The following is a 16,162-nucleotide window of genomic DNA, read 5'->3' as shown; positions in this document are numbered from 1 at the left end:
CCTGACCCAGGGATCAAACCCAGGTCTCCTGCATTGCAGGCAGACACTTTACCCTCTGAGCCACCAGGGAAGCCCCAATCCTTTTCTCCTAAGGCAACATATAATTGGAGAACTCATTAATGAGGATAGTGAGAGCTAGGCATCATTATGAATGAAACTGCTGCTGCTGCTGCTGCTAAGTCGCTTCAGTTGTGTCTGACTCTGTGCGACCCCGTAGACGGCAGCCCACCAGGCTCCCCCGTCCCTGGGATTCTCCAGACAAGAACGCCAAATAAAATTTTAAGGTATAAAAAGCATTAATATTTCTGTTTAATTTAGAAGTCATTTCTCCTTCCAAATGATAGACCATTTGTCAAAATATATCTTCTTTAAAAAGAGTCAATTCCAATATATCTAAATTTCTTGTCTCTTGAGTTTAAATTTATTCTCCACAAGCTGTGTGTGTGTGTGTGTGTCTGTGTGTGTTAAATGTCAATTGTACCTTACACTCGGACTCACAGAGGAAAGTGCTCCCCTACCGAGTTTACTTAAACTTCTAGGAGTCAGGTAACGAATGAATGAATGAGTAAATAAATTACTGTTAGAAACTACATTGTCATTCCAGGAAGATATGCCATGTTCCTTTGAATAATCCAAAGTGAATAGTATTGATTGAGAAAAACAGGCTTTTGGAATATTTTTTGGTTAAAATAAGGATTTTTGGCCTCTTGTCTCACTTTTAGGGAATTTAGACATTGAGCAATAGGTATTTCTTGATTATATTGAAAGGTACCAGTTAGAGCATGGAGTTGGTGCTCTGCTAATTAATAGATATAACTTGATATAAGTTACTTCTCTAAGCCTCAGTTTCTCATCTGAACCATGGGACTAATGATCGTGGCTAACTCAATAGTGTTTTGTGGGGTTTAAATGAAATATTCTTATTCAGTCACTAAGTCATGTCTGACTCTTTGCGACCCCCATAGACTGCAACACACTGGACTTCTGTGTCCTTCACTATCTCCGAGAATTTGCTCAGATTCATGTCCACTGAGTCAGTGATGCTATCTAACCAGCTCATCCTTTGCTGCCCTCTTCTCCTTTTGCCTTCAATCTTTCCCAGCATCACGGTCTTCTCCAGTAAAAAGAACTAGAACCTTAGAACAAAGGGAAAAAGTAGCATGCCTCCAAAATGAAGTAATTCACGTAAAATTGATTGGCATGTGAAAAAAATAGTAACTTTTAAGTGTTGTTGACTTGGCTCTTCACCTGTGTTCTCTTTTTTCAAGTTAGAATTGCACAATTTTTCTCCCAAATGAATGCAGTTAGACCATGTAGATTCTCTAATGTGTTTCCTCTAATATTATGCAGTTAACTGGAGAGGATATATAATTAAGAACCTAGTACATTGACTACATCCATGCTTGAATTAAAGACTTGCTGGGAGGTAGGGGCTGAAGTATAGTCATAATCATGTGTTTCCTCTTTCTTAAAAGGAATTATGGCTCATCTCTTTTTGCCCAATGTGAAGCCGTGGAAAATGCATGTCAGCAGGTTCTGTGGCTCTATGGAGAAGATAATCAAATAACTGAAGTTGGAACTATGAATCTTTTTCTTTATTGGATAAATGAAGATGGAGGTAATCCACCCAGATTTCAGCTCTCTGCTATTTTTCAATCATTTTCAGTGGGATTGGAGAGAAAATAACTAAAACCTTAAAACAAGAGAATAAGTAGCACACTTCCAAGATCTTAAGATTTTCTGTGCTTTTGCTGTCCAAGTATACATGAGTTTAAGTTTAGAGTATTTACAAAGATTTTTGGCTTTGTTTTTTGGCTTTGTTTTTTGGCTTTAGATGTACTTACTTTTGAGTTGTCAATTTAAGGAATTTAAATCTCCACTGTTTGAAAATGTGCTTCCTTATCCTTTTATTATCTTATCATTTTTCTGATCTGATTATTTCAGTGATCATTTACCATGTATGCATGCATGCTCAGTTGCTTCCGCCATGTCTGACTCTTTGTGACCGCATGGATTGTAGCCCGCTAGGCTTCTCTGCCCGTGGCATTTCCCAGGCAAGAATACTGGAGTAGGTTACCATGTTCTCCTCCAGGGACTCTTCCCAACCCAGGGATTGAACCCACCCCTCCTCCATAGCAGGTGGATTCTTCACGTCTGAGCCACTGGGGAAGCCTGTGGTCATTTACCATATACTATGTATAAGACACTGTAGTGATAAACATAGTCTACTCTTTCTACTGATACGAAATTTAGTGCATGCTCTTGTTGTAATTCATGTAACAATCATTGCCCTTTCTACGTATTTTGATAATACATTAGAAGCCTTCCAGGTTTACACTGGAGCTCTATTTGAATAAAGGACACCGTTTTTAGGGCAAATTGGTCTTAATTTGGGGATTGTATGTAGATTGTGGTTCATTTAAGACCATTAATATATGTCTATTACAAAAATCAGTACTTCTTTATTACCTTTAATATCCTGAATGCTCACTTTCCTTCTTTGCAGTTCTTTTCTTTTAAATTAGTTGGCAGAAACCACAGACTAGAAATGTAAAATGATAAGTTTCCAAATGTGGCTCCTCTGTCTATGGGATTCTCCAGGCAAGAATACTGGAGTGGGTAGCCATTCCCTTCTCCAGGGGATTTTCCTAAACCAGAGATCGAACCTGAGTCTCCTGCATTGCAGACAGATTCTTTACAGTCTGAGCCACCAGGGAAAGCCCAAATGTAAAGTGATAAGTTTCCGAAGATTGAGTTGAGTTCAAACAATTTTTTGACCAACCTAATACTGCTGAAATCTTGGGATTGGTTTTAATTCAGATTTTAAATGAAATTTTAATTTTAAAGCAGATATAGTAGCCTCTTGCTCTTTTGTTATTTGGCTACAAATAGAGGGAAATGGTGATTCAGATGTGGCTGACTTCAGAGCTAATTTGAGCACTGCTTTCAGAGAATTACAAGATGAGCCTTATATTCCAGTCACAGTGAGAATAAACAGGTGTGGTGAGTACACCATGTTCTGGGGTTGATCCTTGGTAACCCTTGGCATATGAAAAGCCAGATATAGATTATGTTTGTCCTTCCATACCTGGCTGTTTGTAGTTGACACTCTTGAAAACACAATTTGTACTGGAATATTTGTGATTTCTAAATTGGAGTTATTACATATGACATATATCAAAAGCTGTGCCTGAAAGTTGACAGCCACTGTTGAACTCTGTACATAGGAGATAATAAATTGATTCAGTTCATTCTTTCCATCTACCCACTGCCATCCCCATCGCCAAGAAAACCCACGCAACCCCAAACAAAACCAGTGACCTCATACAGAAGTGGTACCATCCTTATTTATGGACGGGAGATGTCAGGATTTAAGCACAGTCTGAATCAGAGCTACACGATTTAACCAGAAACACCAGAAACTGTCCTGGTGAAAAATGACCCGTTATGCAAACAATAATCATGAACCATTTCCATGGCTTTTAAAGGTCAGAAGAGAATTGAATGAATTTGTCTTCTGGCTCTTATAAAATATACAAGACCTTGAGAGTTCCTATTCAGGTTATGGTTGCCTGAGATAAGTATAGTTTTAATGTGAAGATGTTCCTTCAATTTGAGGGTGTTCACTGACAGATCAGATAAAATTTAAAGTAAGGAGAAAGGAAATGGAACAAATGTTTGAACAGTATTCTGAGAGGAGTGAGGGAAATGTCAGGAACAATCTTTGGGCTTAAAAAGGAAACAGACATTGCAGCAACTCTAGTAACTTTGATTTATACTGTGTGGCTTTAGGAAAAGACAAAGAATAATGCGTTGAAAATTAGCAAAATATTGAGTTTTTTTCCCCAAAAAGCTTTGCAATAAGAGTTACAAGCAGTTCTTTCCATGAGCACCCGCTCACCATTCCTCTGGGCCAAGGTAGCTGCCACAGCACTGTGCCCTATCTTGTGACGCTTGGCTTGGAACTCATGGGTTTTTTGGTTTTGTTTTTAAACTGAAGTATAGTTGATTTACAAGGTTGGGTTAGTTTCAGGTGTATATCAAAGTGATTCAGTGTGTGTGTGTGTGTGTGTGTGTGTGTGTGTATGTTTACATTCTTTTTAAAATTCTTTTCCCTTATAGGTTATCACAACACTGAGTAGAGTTCCCTGTGCTATACAGTAGGTCCTTTTTGAGTGTCTCTTCATGTGGGTTTTGATTCCATCACCGCAGCCCTGATTGTAAGATCACATGGCCCCCAATTCTGTATTATTTCATTGATGAGTCATATGACATACACACTGTTCACTGTTGAGAAAGCAGTATTATCTAATACTAGACACTGGAACTACTATGAAAGTAAGATGGGATTGTCGTGGTTGGATTTCACAGGGAGTTTGGGATGCATTTACACCAGCTCTGCTCAGAGTACTCTTGCTGGGTGGCTGCTCACTCACCTCCTTCAAGTCTTTGCCACACACCCCATTCTCAGTAAGCCTTTTCTTGGATACCTTAATACAAATCTTAAACTCTCTCCCCAACACTCCCTATCACCTTCTTTTTTTCCCCTTCCATTGCTTAACATGCTATTTAATATAATTGTTTGCCTCTGCCCATTAGAAAGTGAGCAAGGAGTTACATCGATTTTGTTCCCTGCTGTATCCCTCATACTTAGAATGGCCAGCGGCACTGATGCTGACACTGATACTGATAGATGCTCAGTATATATTGTTGAATGAATGAATGATTGTGCTGTTGGTGTTTGCGTCGTTAACACAAACCCACATTCCTGGTTCCCATTAGTGCTTGAATTTGGGAAGTCAGATGAATCCTGCTGTCATTGCTTCTAAACTCTTCATCTCCCCCAAATGATTTCTCTGTCAAAAACAAGCTGCGTTTGTAGGCTCTGTTTTCCTCCTGTTGAGCAATCTGGAGCTCATTCTGGCTCTTGTAAGCTTGTTTGTGGTTGCAGAGGAAAATGAATATTTCTCACCCAAATGTTGTCATGTCATCATCTCTGTCTGGCAACCAGAGAAGCAGATGTTCTGTTCCTTGACCTCAGGCTAGTGGTTACAGATTTGGGTGTTACATATGTTTCACAAAACTGCATTTGCCCACGCAGGGCCACTGTTTTCATTGAACTCTATGCAGTCTTAGGAGAAGGGCATGGCAACCCATTTCAGTATTTTTGCCTGGAGGATCCCATGGACAAAGGAGCCTGGTGGGCTACAGTCCATGAAGTCACAAAGAGTTGGACACGACTGAAGTGACTTAGCACATGGTCTTAGAGCCCAGCAAGCTTTAGGAGAGGTCCGGTTTGGGGACACTAGAATTGTTTGTTTATATGTGTGGGGTGTATGTGTGCATACACATGTAGATCCGTACATTCATATATCCAGCTTGCTTGCTATTGCAAAACACGTGTTTATCTTGAGATCAAAGTAGCCCCCAAAACATTGCCAAAAACAAATTTTCTTCTTTTGAAACAGTGGTTTTCAGCAGATGATTTTTTGACTCAAAATTCAAAGAAATCATACTGCTATACCCTAACAAAGAGGATTTTTTTTTTTAACTCAAAAACATGTATTACATATCACTCCAGGCCAGGCATCTTATTGAGTTTTGGGGACACAGGAGTAAACATAAAGTCTTGGCATTCCAGAGAGCTGTGTTGTTGTTGGGGACGTCTCATGTGGCCACAGTGGAGTGGATGAGTCCAGAGCACAGTCTGCAAAAAGAAAGGATGGTGGCCACAGTGTTGAGAGACTTGAGCGCTGACAGTGTTCCCCAGTGTCACCAACCTTGGGAAGTCACATGTTTCTTCAGCCTCAGTTTCTCTTCTGGAAAACAGGACTGCACTAGGTGATCTCTGAAGTCCTTTCAGGCTGCATCAAGCGGCTCTGGAGTTCAAAGACTGACTTCTACCCAACTTTTGCTACCCAGTGGTCCTTTACAGCATCCCTTGTGAAGTCCTCTGCAGACACATGACAAGCAACACATCTATTGTAAGGTTCCACATCTATATAAAGTGATTGTTTAAGGCTCGAATTTCTCACTAGATTCAGCTTCCTGGGTGCCAGAGGTGAGGAGGAAGGGGAATGTTGAGTACCAGAGGCATCCTTCTGGAAGGAGGCTGTTGGCTGGTGTGCCACACTCTTTTTTTTTTTGTAAGATTTATTTATTTCTGGGTGTACTGGGTCTTTGTTGCTGTGAGCGGGGGTTATTTGTTCAGTGCACAGGCTTCTCAGGGGGATGGCCTCTCTTATTGTGGAGCACAGGCTCCAGGCGCGTGAACTTCAGTAGCTGTGGCACTCAGACAGTAGTTAAGGCACATTGGCTTAGTTTAATTGTCCCATGGCTTGTGGGATCTTCCCCGACCAGGGATTGAACCTATGTTCCCTGCATGGGCAGGCAAATTCTCAACTGCTAGGCCCCCAGGGAAGCCCCACACTGAGTCTTGTAGACAGGTCATCATGTCCACTTGCACTGTGGTTGGGAGTGTCTGCAGTCATTTTCCTACTAGACCAGTGTCTTGGCTTTGGCCCTGTGGGTCACCCATGGAGTGTTATTTTATTGTTTGGATTTCTTTTTTTCTTCTTTATGTTTTCTTTGTTAGGCATATACACGCCTGAGCCCACCCTGCATGCATTACATTCACATTTCAGAGGCTGAGGTCAACATCTCCATACCTGATGTGGATGCTCCTCCATGGCTGAATGCCACTCTGGATAGAGTTGTCAAGGCCAGTGTGGGAGCAGGGACAGCCTGAGTGGGCATGCATACCTCTTGGGACAGAGTTACCCCACAGTACTCTTAGAAGGTTTGGTAATGCCCAGTGTTTCTGGATAAGAGTCTACCTACATTTTCCTAATCACAACCAGCTTTAATCTTTTTGACTTTGCAATGTTTTGACTTTTGGATTGTTCTTCAGTTGGAATGTTTTTTGACTTTTGGAATGTTGCTCTTTGGAGTATTTCATAACTCTTATTGTTTGTTAGTGGGAAACCATCTCATTTTTCACTGGTTAAGGATAAATTGAAGGGGGTAGAATGACTGATGGGGCTTCCCTGGTGGCTTAGTGATAAAGAATCCATTTGCCAATGTAGGAGATGCAGGTGCAGCCCCTGGGCAGGAAGATCCTTTGGAGAAGGAAATGGCAACCCACTCCAGTATTCTTGCCTGAAAAATCCCATGGACCTCGAGGAGCCTGGTGGGCTATAGTTCATGGTGTTGCAGAGAGTCCGGCACAGCTTTGTGACTAAACAGCAGAAGGATGACTGATTTTCTTTCTTGTTTTTTTTTTTCTGCATTTTTTTTTCTTTTAAAGAAAATATAAGGATCTACCTGAAGTGTGAGTTGATTTGAAAAATTTGATAGTACAGAACAGTGGCCCCCTTTTCATGTTTGTTACCAGAAAAATAACAGGAAGTGTTTTTAAAAATAACAAGAAGTGATTGTTGTTTAGGAAAGCATCTAATAAAGTTTGAAACTATTCCAATTTCTAATTGATAGAAGAAGAACTGGCAACTCCTCCGCTAGATGGCATCATTCTTCCAGGAGTGACGAGGCAGAGCATCTTGGACTTGGCACACAAGTGGGTGAGTACCTTTGGCATGAACCCCTTTTATTTTTTATTTTTTTTTCATGAACCCCTTTTATAAAAGCATGAAATAAAAAGGAATCAGAATAAGTCCAGCTTAGTGTTGAAATGATCTCCTGTAGTTCCAACCAACGTTATCTTATCTTTAAATCGTAACTTGAGTGAAAAGAACTCTTCTAGAAGGACTGTCTTGGCAAGACTATCAAATAAGTACTGTTTATAGGGAAGGGCAGGCAGAAACCAGTTTAGCAAGTTGTCCTAGTGAAGAAGTATTCTAGTACTAGACTCAAGCTTTATGCCAGGTGTCTCCTATTAATTCACCTGGTTTATCTTCCATGTACTTCCTTTTTGCCAGCCTTTTAAAATCTAAACACTCAAGAAAATATAAAGTTGTTTTCAGTAGCCTTTCTGATTCACATGACACAGGCAAGTCTGTTAAACCATTCGGTATTGGAAATGACTTCGCATATTCAAGATGAATATTGAATGAGTTGGTTAAGCTGGCAAAGATTCTTGGATGGGACTTTTGACCCATGTGTTAAAATGGTCTCCAGGGGACAAGAAAAGGCTTTGAACATACTGTGGTCAAACAGTGTTAATAGGACAAATGTTTAGAAATACACATGTCTAGGAGAGTACAGTTTCTTTGGAAAAGGCTTTGGAAGTAGAGAAAATGTGCTATAAATAATTCTACAAAACCCTGAAGTAGACAAGACCCAACTGCCACATGCTGGCTGGCACATTGGGCATGACATTTACAGACTGTTGGTATAATTTCAAACAGCTTGCCCTGTCCTAAATATGTTTGCAATTGGAAAGATGTATTTTCCAAGCTCAGTAATTTTTGTTTCATTAAAGAGAAAAATCAACCAAGTACAGAAGGTTTGATGACAAGTTGCAAGTGGAAATGCTTTCCCACACTAATGATTTGCTAGCATGAAAAATAGGTTATTATGGAGGAAGTTTTTTCTTGACTTCTTAGCTATAATTTATTTTTAAAACTGTGAGACATACACGCCAAGAGGCATGTGGGGGGTTACCAGTATTTGCCAGACAGGGGAAAATTGTCCAAAGATAAAGGAGGCTGAGGAGAGGAAAAACAATTCTGTTTATTTACAGGAGATTATTTTTTTTTCTTTTCCAGAACATAAAACTCAGCTTTAACTTGGCTGATTTTCTGGAGTTTACTTATTTATTTATTTACTTACCTTTGTACGACTTAATTGCAGTTGCAGACTGAGATAAATTGAAACTTACAAAAAGCCACATTTCTATTGCAGGCATATTTTTTTTTATCTTTCCAAATATACTTACAGCACGAAGCAGTCTTCTAATGGTTTGAATCTTGCCAAGGGCAGTGATTTCCATTTGTATCTGTTGTGGACTTGTACATTAAAAAAAATGCTCTCTTCTTACTTAAAGTACCCATTCTTTGCTGCCCTTAATTCATATAGCCTCTTGACCAGCTTTTTTTTTTTTTTTTTTTTTTTTTTGAGCTTTAACTATTAGCAAAGAATGAGAATTAAACAGATTAAAGAATGAGTATGAAACAGATAGTTTAAACACAGCTTAAAAGCATCAGGGTTTTTTTTTTTTCCCCCACTTCCTATCCTTGAGCAGATGTTCAAATAATTCAGTGGAAGTTGATGAGAGGGTGTACCAATAATTCTGTGATGAAACTCAACCTGAAACGGCATCAGAGAGAAAGAAGAGGATTACTGTTGTAAAGTCAATTGCATCAGTGAAATTAGGGGAAAAAATACACAGTGTAATTTCTCAAATATGCTACCTATGTATGTTTTAAAATAATGAAATATTTCAGATATTTAAACTCAGCCCCTGTTTCTACTCCATAAAAGACACAGTAGAAAGAGGATTTGGAGTCAGTCAGATCAGACCTGAGTTCACATCCAGTTTCTGCCATTTCCTGGCTGTGAGGCTTCAGGGGTATCACTGAACATCCTTGAACCTTAATTTTCTCATCTGTAAAATAGGGTGATAATACCCACCTTAAGCTATCAATGCAAAGAAGGAAAACAACAGAATGGGAAAGACTAGAGATCTCTTCAGGAAAATTAGAGATACCAAGGGAACAATTTCATGCAAAGATGGGCTCAATAAAGGACAGAAATGGTAGGGACCTAAAAGAAGCAGAAGATATTAAGAAGAGTTGGCAAGAATACACAGAAGAACTGTACAAAAAAAGATCTTCATGACCTAATTACAATGGTGTGATCACTTACCTAGAGCCAGACATCCTGGAATGTGAAGTCAAGTGGGCCTTAGGAAACATCACTACGAACAAAGCTAGTGGAGGTGATGGAATTCCAGTTGAGCTATTTCAAATCCTAAAAGATGATGCTGTGAAAGTGCTGCACTCAATATGCCAGCAAATATGGAAAACTCAGCAGTGGCCACGGGACTGGAAAAGATCAGTTTTCATTCCTATCCCTACAAAAGGCAATGCCAAAGAATGCTCAAACTACCTCACAATTGCACTCATCTCACACGCTAGTAGAGTAATGCTCAAGATTCTCCAAGCCAAGCTTCAGCAATACATGAACCGTGAACTTTCAGATGTTCAAGCTGGTTTTGGAAAAGGCAGAGGAACCAGAGATCAAATTGCCAACATCCACTGGAACACTGAAAAAGCAAGAGAGTTCCAGAAAAACATCTATTTCTGCCTTATTGACTATGCCAAAGCCTTTGACTGTGTGGATCACAATAAACTGTGGAAAATTCTGAAAGAGATGGACATACCAGACCACCTGACCTGCCTCTTGAGAAACCTGTATGCAGGTCAGGAAGCAAGAGTTAGAACTGGACATGGAACAACAGACTGGTTCCAAATAGGAAAAGGAGTACATCAAGGCTGTATATTGTCACCGTGCTTATTTAACTTATATGCAGAGTACATCATGAGAAACGCGGGGCTGGAGGAAGCACAAGCTGGAATCAAGACTGCCGGGAGACATATCAATTACCTCAGATATGCAGATGCCACCACCCTTATGGCAGAAAGGGAAGAAGAACTAAAGAGCCTCTTGATGAAAGTGAAAGAGGAGAGTGAAAAAGTTGGCTTAAAGCTCAACATTCAGAAAACTAAGATCATGGCATCTGGTCCCATCACTTCATGGCAGATGGATGGGGAAACAGTGGAAACAGTGTCAGATTTTATTTTTGGAGGGCTCCAAAATCACTGCAGATGGTGATTGCAGCCATGAAATTAAAAGACGCTTACTCCTTGGAAGGAAAGTTATGACCAACCTAGACAGCATATTAAAAAGCAGAGACATTACTTTGTCGACTAAGGTCCATCTAGTCAAGGCTATGATGTTTGCAGTGTTCATGTATGGATGTGAGAGTTGGACTATAAAGAAAGCTGAACACAAAAGAATTGATGCTTTTGAACTGTGGTGTTGGAGAAGACTCTTGAGAGTCCCTTAAACTGCAAGGAGATCCAACCAGTCCATCCTAAAGGAGATCAGTCCTAGGTGTTCATTGGAAGGACTGATGTTGAAGCTGAAACTCCAATACTTTGGCCACCTGATGCGAAGAGCTGACTCATTGGAAAAGACCCCGATGCTGGAAAAGATTGAGGGCAGGAGGAGAAGGGGATGACAGAGGATGAGATGGTTGGATAGCATCATCGACTCGATGAACATGGGTTTGGGTGGACTCTCGGAGTTTGATGGACAGGGAGGCATGGCGTGCTGCGGTTCATGGGGTCGCAAAGAGTTGGATACGACTGAGCGACTGAACTGAACTGACCCATCTTAAAAATTAGAGAACGCGCTGTGTAACTGATGCTCAATAAATAGTGGCTATAATTATTAATATTAGATAATAATGTACTTTATCTTATGATAAAAAGGGTTTGGAACACACATTAAGTAACATTCGAGTGCATCAGCTTGTGAAACTTTGGGCATGATAACAAACAAAAGGCAGAAAAGAAAGAAAGTATTAAAATATACTGTGTACTCTATCATGCTAATCTGATATTTTATATTCTGATCATCTCATTTAGAGATGCTGTGACCTTGGAGTAGGTTGCTTAGCATCTTGGTGTGTTTCCGAAAAGATGATGTCACTCTTTCCAGCTTTTCTTTCTAAACATGATTATGACATTGTTTCAGTTCAGTCAGAAGGTAAAGTAGAAAGGTCTGTACCTCAGGGCATTTTTTGCTTGTCTGTTCCTTAAATATATATGTATATATATAATCTATTTTTACTTTTATTATATTTTCTCAAATAAACTTCCCAAAAGGAAGATATTTTAAGAGCATTTTCAAACATCTTTGGCATCACATAAAAAAGAAATCTCGTGTAAAAAACGAAATGTCATCTGAACTTTTATCATACAAAGGCATAATCCAATATGAACATATAAAATATATACAAATATAGTGCATGGTCAGTCACTTAATACAGCTCTATTTTTTAATTGAAGGATAATTGCTTTACAGAATTTTGTTGTTTTTTTCTGCAAAATGACATGGATCAGCCCTAGGTATACATATGTCCCCTCCCTCTTGAATTATATTTGTTTTTATTTCTGTTCCATACAGGGTGAATTTAAGGTATCAGAGAGATACCTCACCATGAATGACTTGACCACCGCTGTGGAGGAGAACCGGGTGAGGGAGATGTTTGGTTCAGGCACCGCCTGCGTTGTTTGCCCTGTTTCGACTATACTGTACAAGGATGAGGTAAGACATTGTCTCTTCACGTCCTGTCATTTTCAAACATTTGCCTATAATTTAACTCTTTGGATATATATATGGACAAAATGCTAGTTGACCTCAGGATGCAAAGCATTTTTCAAATAACTTGATGTTCTGTTAATTGCGGCAGTTGTCTTTATGAACCTGTGTTAGCAAATGACTTATTCATCTTTCCAGTGGTTTCCTGAAAGCGCCAACAGTTTCATCCTTGGTTATCATACCTGCCTTAAGTGTGCCAGTAGGCTTACACTTATCTAGCATCTCTCTAAGGAAGGTCTTCTTGTTGTTCAGTTGCTAAGTTGTGTCTGAACTGCGACCCCATGGGCTGTAGCCTGCCAGGCTCCTCTGTCCATGGAGTTCTCCAGGCAAGAATACTGGAGTGGGTTGCCATATCCTTCTCCAGGGGATCTTCCCAGACTAGGTATCAACCTGAGTCTCCTGCATTAGCAGGTTGATTCTTTACCACTGGGTCACCAGGGAAGCCATAAAGGAGGACTTGCAAGTAGTTATATTTCAGTCTGTGGTTTCCAAAAGCACTTCCTAACTACTATAGGAGGAAGCAAATTGTTAAGGAAAACTCATTGGAATGATGATTGAGTTTTTTCATCTTCATCATCATCATTAATTAAACCACTTCATAAAAAATTGTCATTTGGCAAACATGATGCATTTACTTCAAGAAGCTTTTATTTGGAAGACATTTTCTCCTATTAAATTAATCTTGTTTATATATGCTGTACTTCCGTTTCTTGTCAGTGTTTTTTTGTCCTTGTTGTTGTTTCTTGCTTTCTTCTTTATAACAACATAGCTCTGTCCTCATCTAACTTCATAATTCAGAGGCATAGGGGCATTATTTTTATAATATAATTGGCTTAAATTATTCATAATAGTAAATGCAAATTCTGTTGGTTTTTAAATTCAACATTATAATTATGTTTCCTCAACTCGGTGAACTGATTTTTTTTTTCTGCTGATTTAAATGGTGGTTGCTTCATTGCTTGGGATTTTCAAAAACTTGACATAATTGCATGAACAGATAGATGATTTCAAGGGAAAAAGATTATTCTATTGTATATGGATACTTGTACTGATTATAAAGCTACTGTTTCACATTTTACTGTGGTAATAACTAGATAATATATTATTGGTCTACAGTTAAATGAACTAAAGTTGTCATTAGGTCAGTTTTTTTTTTAAAGCACATGTTTCTTTTAATATTTATTTATTTATTTGGCTGTATCGGGTCTTCGCTGCATCATGCAGGATCTTTCCTGCAGCATACAGAGTCTCTCTAGTTGTGGCTCATGGGCTCAGTAGTTGTGGCTCACAGGCTTAGTTACTCCACAGCATGTGAGGTCTTGGTCCCCTGACCAGGGATCGAACATACTTCCCCCGCACTGCAAGGTGGATTCTTGGTCACTGGACCATCAGGGATGTCCCTGAGTCAGATTTTTAAAGTCCATTGTTACTTCATCTCTAGAAGTAAGTTTATAAAGTTTGTGGCCTTGTTTTAGGGGAGCATTCAGAGCCAAAAGGCATATCTAATTATCCTATTATCCTAAAGTGTATAATAAGAAAAGTAGGAGTATAGACTGTCTACTAAAATCAAACTATCAAAAGCCTCAAGCCAGCAAGGCATGAATAGACATGGCTCGAAATACAGATTAGGGTCATAAAATCTCTTTGTCCTGACTTTAACCATCTGTGCAACTTTGTGGAATTCGTGGCCCTTGGAAGCTTGGCTTAGAACAGACAGATTTAGCAACCCCTTTTGTGAAGACATAGACTCGTTTGCATTTATATTACTGAGGGACTGCCTTGGTGGTCTGGTGGTTAAGACTCCATGCTTCCACTGCAGGGGGCACAGGTTCAATCCCCGCATGCCGTACAACAAGGCCAGAAAACAACAACAACTTATGTCCCTGAAATGGCTTGCTTTAATTCATGGCAGAATACCTTTTGAGCTCTCATTCCCTGCCAAAAGGGTAGATGTGGAGGCTAATATTTCATCTTTGTGGATTCTCAGGATGCTGGAGGAAGTAGGGTTTAAGTTTAGCCACAGTTCTAGGTACCTCTGGCTTCTCGTTCATTCTTCAAATCAGCCTGGAGGTTGGCATATAAACCAGTTGTACCCTGAAATCAACTGGTGGGAGATGAACAATCTAGCATTGACTAGACTGCGTTTATTCAAATTAAGAATAAGAAAGAATCTTTGGCATAGAAGTTAGCATACGTAACAAGGTTATCATTGTGCCATTCCCTATTTCGGTAAAATCACTTAGTTTCTTACTTGTCACTGTGTACACGAATATCCTCAAATTAGTTCATGTCTGGTTTTATTTTATAGACTATACACATTCCAACTATGGAGAATGGTCCTAAGCTTGCAAGCCGCATCTTAGAAAAACTGACTGATATTCAGGTAAGAGCATCTATTTTTAAGATGTTATTTATTTCATGCAAAGCCTAGAACCAAATCTTACCTCTGTGGAGAGAAGAGAGTAAGTGCTGCCATTTGAGATCAACAAACTAAATTTAAGGAAGATGTTGCTGATAGTGTGGATGGGCATGAGCAAAGCAGAAAATGAGAAAAAAAGATGCATATTTTTTTTAAAAAAAGGAAGGAAGGAAAGAAGCGGGAATAGATACAGATACATACATACACAGTCAGAGAGTCAGAGACTCAATTACTTAGCACTAAAAAATAAATATATTCAGTAAATTTTGATAACATTTAAAAATCTCATTGAAAAGTGTAACATACTTTTATAAAAGAAAAAAAGCTTTAAAGTAGAAGAAAGCACAGAAAAAATAATATTACCTGTGATTCCATCACAGATAAAAGCACCATTAATTTTTGATATCTTGATTTTTAATATTTTGTAAGCATTTATATATTTTTAGATAGATGTTTTACTAACAATGGGATCACATATAATTTTGTTAACCTGCTTTTTTAATTAATAAATCATTTGCTTTTTTATATCAGTAAATTTTAAAATTTCATGTATAAAGTTTCATTGAACTCTACTATGTTGATAAATAATAATTTTTAAAGAAATCTTCTTGTTGAACATTTATGTTGTTGGAAATTCTTTCATTGTTATGAACAGTGTATTTTTAGTTTTTTTCTTTAGGATAAATTCCTGAAATTGTAATTATTGGGTCAAAGAGCATGTACACCTGTTTTTTAGTACTGCTAACTTTGTTTTGTCAATTTTTTTCTGAGCAACAATCTACAGTAATATCGGGCAGTTAAGCATCTTTCTAGGTAGGCAGATAATATACTCAGTAAACCTGGCTCGCCTGTAAAAGATATTTTTCCAAAATTTGGTGAGCCTAGATACCATCATTGCCAGTTGGTGAAAAGGCAGCCGAGATTCATATTGAAATGTAAAATGAAGTTTAATTGATGGGTGACATCAAGTGGTGTGTGGTCTTAAAAACTAAGCAAATATTTAAAATGGGTAGGAAAAGCAGCAGGTCCCTACAGAGCAATTGAAGACTTTAGATAAAATATGTTATTTTTTGATGACCTAGCAACTTTTATGCAAAATTTATAACAATAAAAGAAAAATTGTGGGTTTTGAATCTACAAGTTGTGTTAATTCTACTCTTCAATAGAAGTTTTCTATAGGAATTTTCTGTAACCTTAAAGGAATATCTTAATATTAGAGGACTTAAAACTCAGAGTTGTTTTCTACTTTTGTACATAGAAACAATCAAAAGTAATTTGAAGAAATTTAATAAAACTTTTCTGCAGGGATGGTTCAGGTATTTCTCTTCTAGTGAGTCTTTTTTTTTTTTTTTTAATTGATGTATGGTTGATTTATGAGCTTTCAGGTGTACAGCAAAT

General features: G+C 38.6%; 1 protein-coding gene across 6 annotated transcripts in view; it reads left to right on the top strand.

The window, feature by feature from the left end:
• Positions 1-16,162, top strand: part of BCAT1 (branched chain amino acid transaminase 1) — a 118,174-nt gene that overhangs the window by 91,150 nt on the left and 10,862 nt on the right. For all 6 annotated transcript variants that reach the window (XM_005902063.2, XM_014480232.2, XM_070371206.1 and 3 more), the window contains 4 exons: positions 1,476-1,618; positions 7,492-7,577; positions 12,151-12,291; positions 14,654-14,728. In XM_005902063.2, coding sequence (XP_005902125.1) covers positions 1,476-1,618; positions 7,492-7,577; positions 12,151-12,291; positions 14,654-14,728 — 445 coding nt within the window. The remainder of the gene's footprint in view (positions 1-1,475; positions 1,619-7,491; positions 7,578-12,150; positions 12,292-14,653; positions 14,729-16,162) is intronic.

This window comes from Bos mutus, chromosome 5 (genome assembly GCF_027580195.1).
Source record: "Bos mutus isolate GX-2022 chromosome 5, NWIPB_WYAK_1.1, whole genome shotgun sequence".
Lineage (NCBI taxonomy): Eukaryota > Metazoa > Chordata > Mammalia > Artiodactyla > Bovidae > Bos > Bos mutus.
The sequence above is the reverse complement of the archived record's forward strand: the minus strand, read 5'-3'. Positions and strand labels throughout refer to the sequence as shown.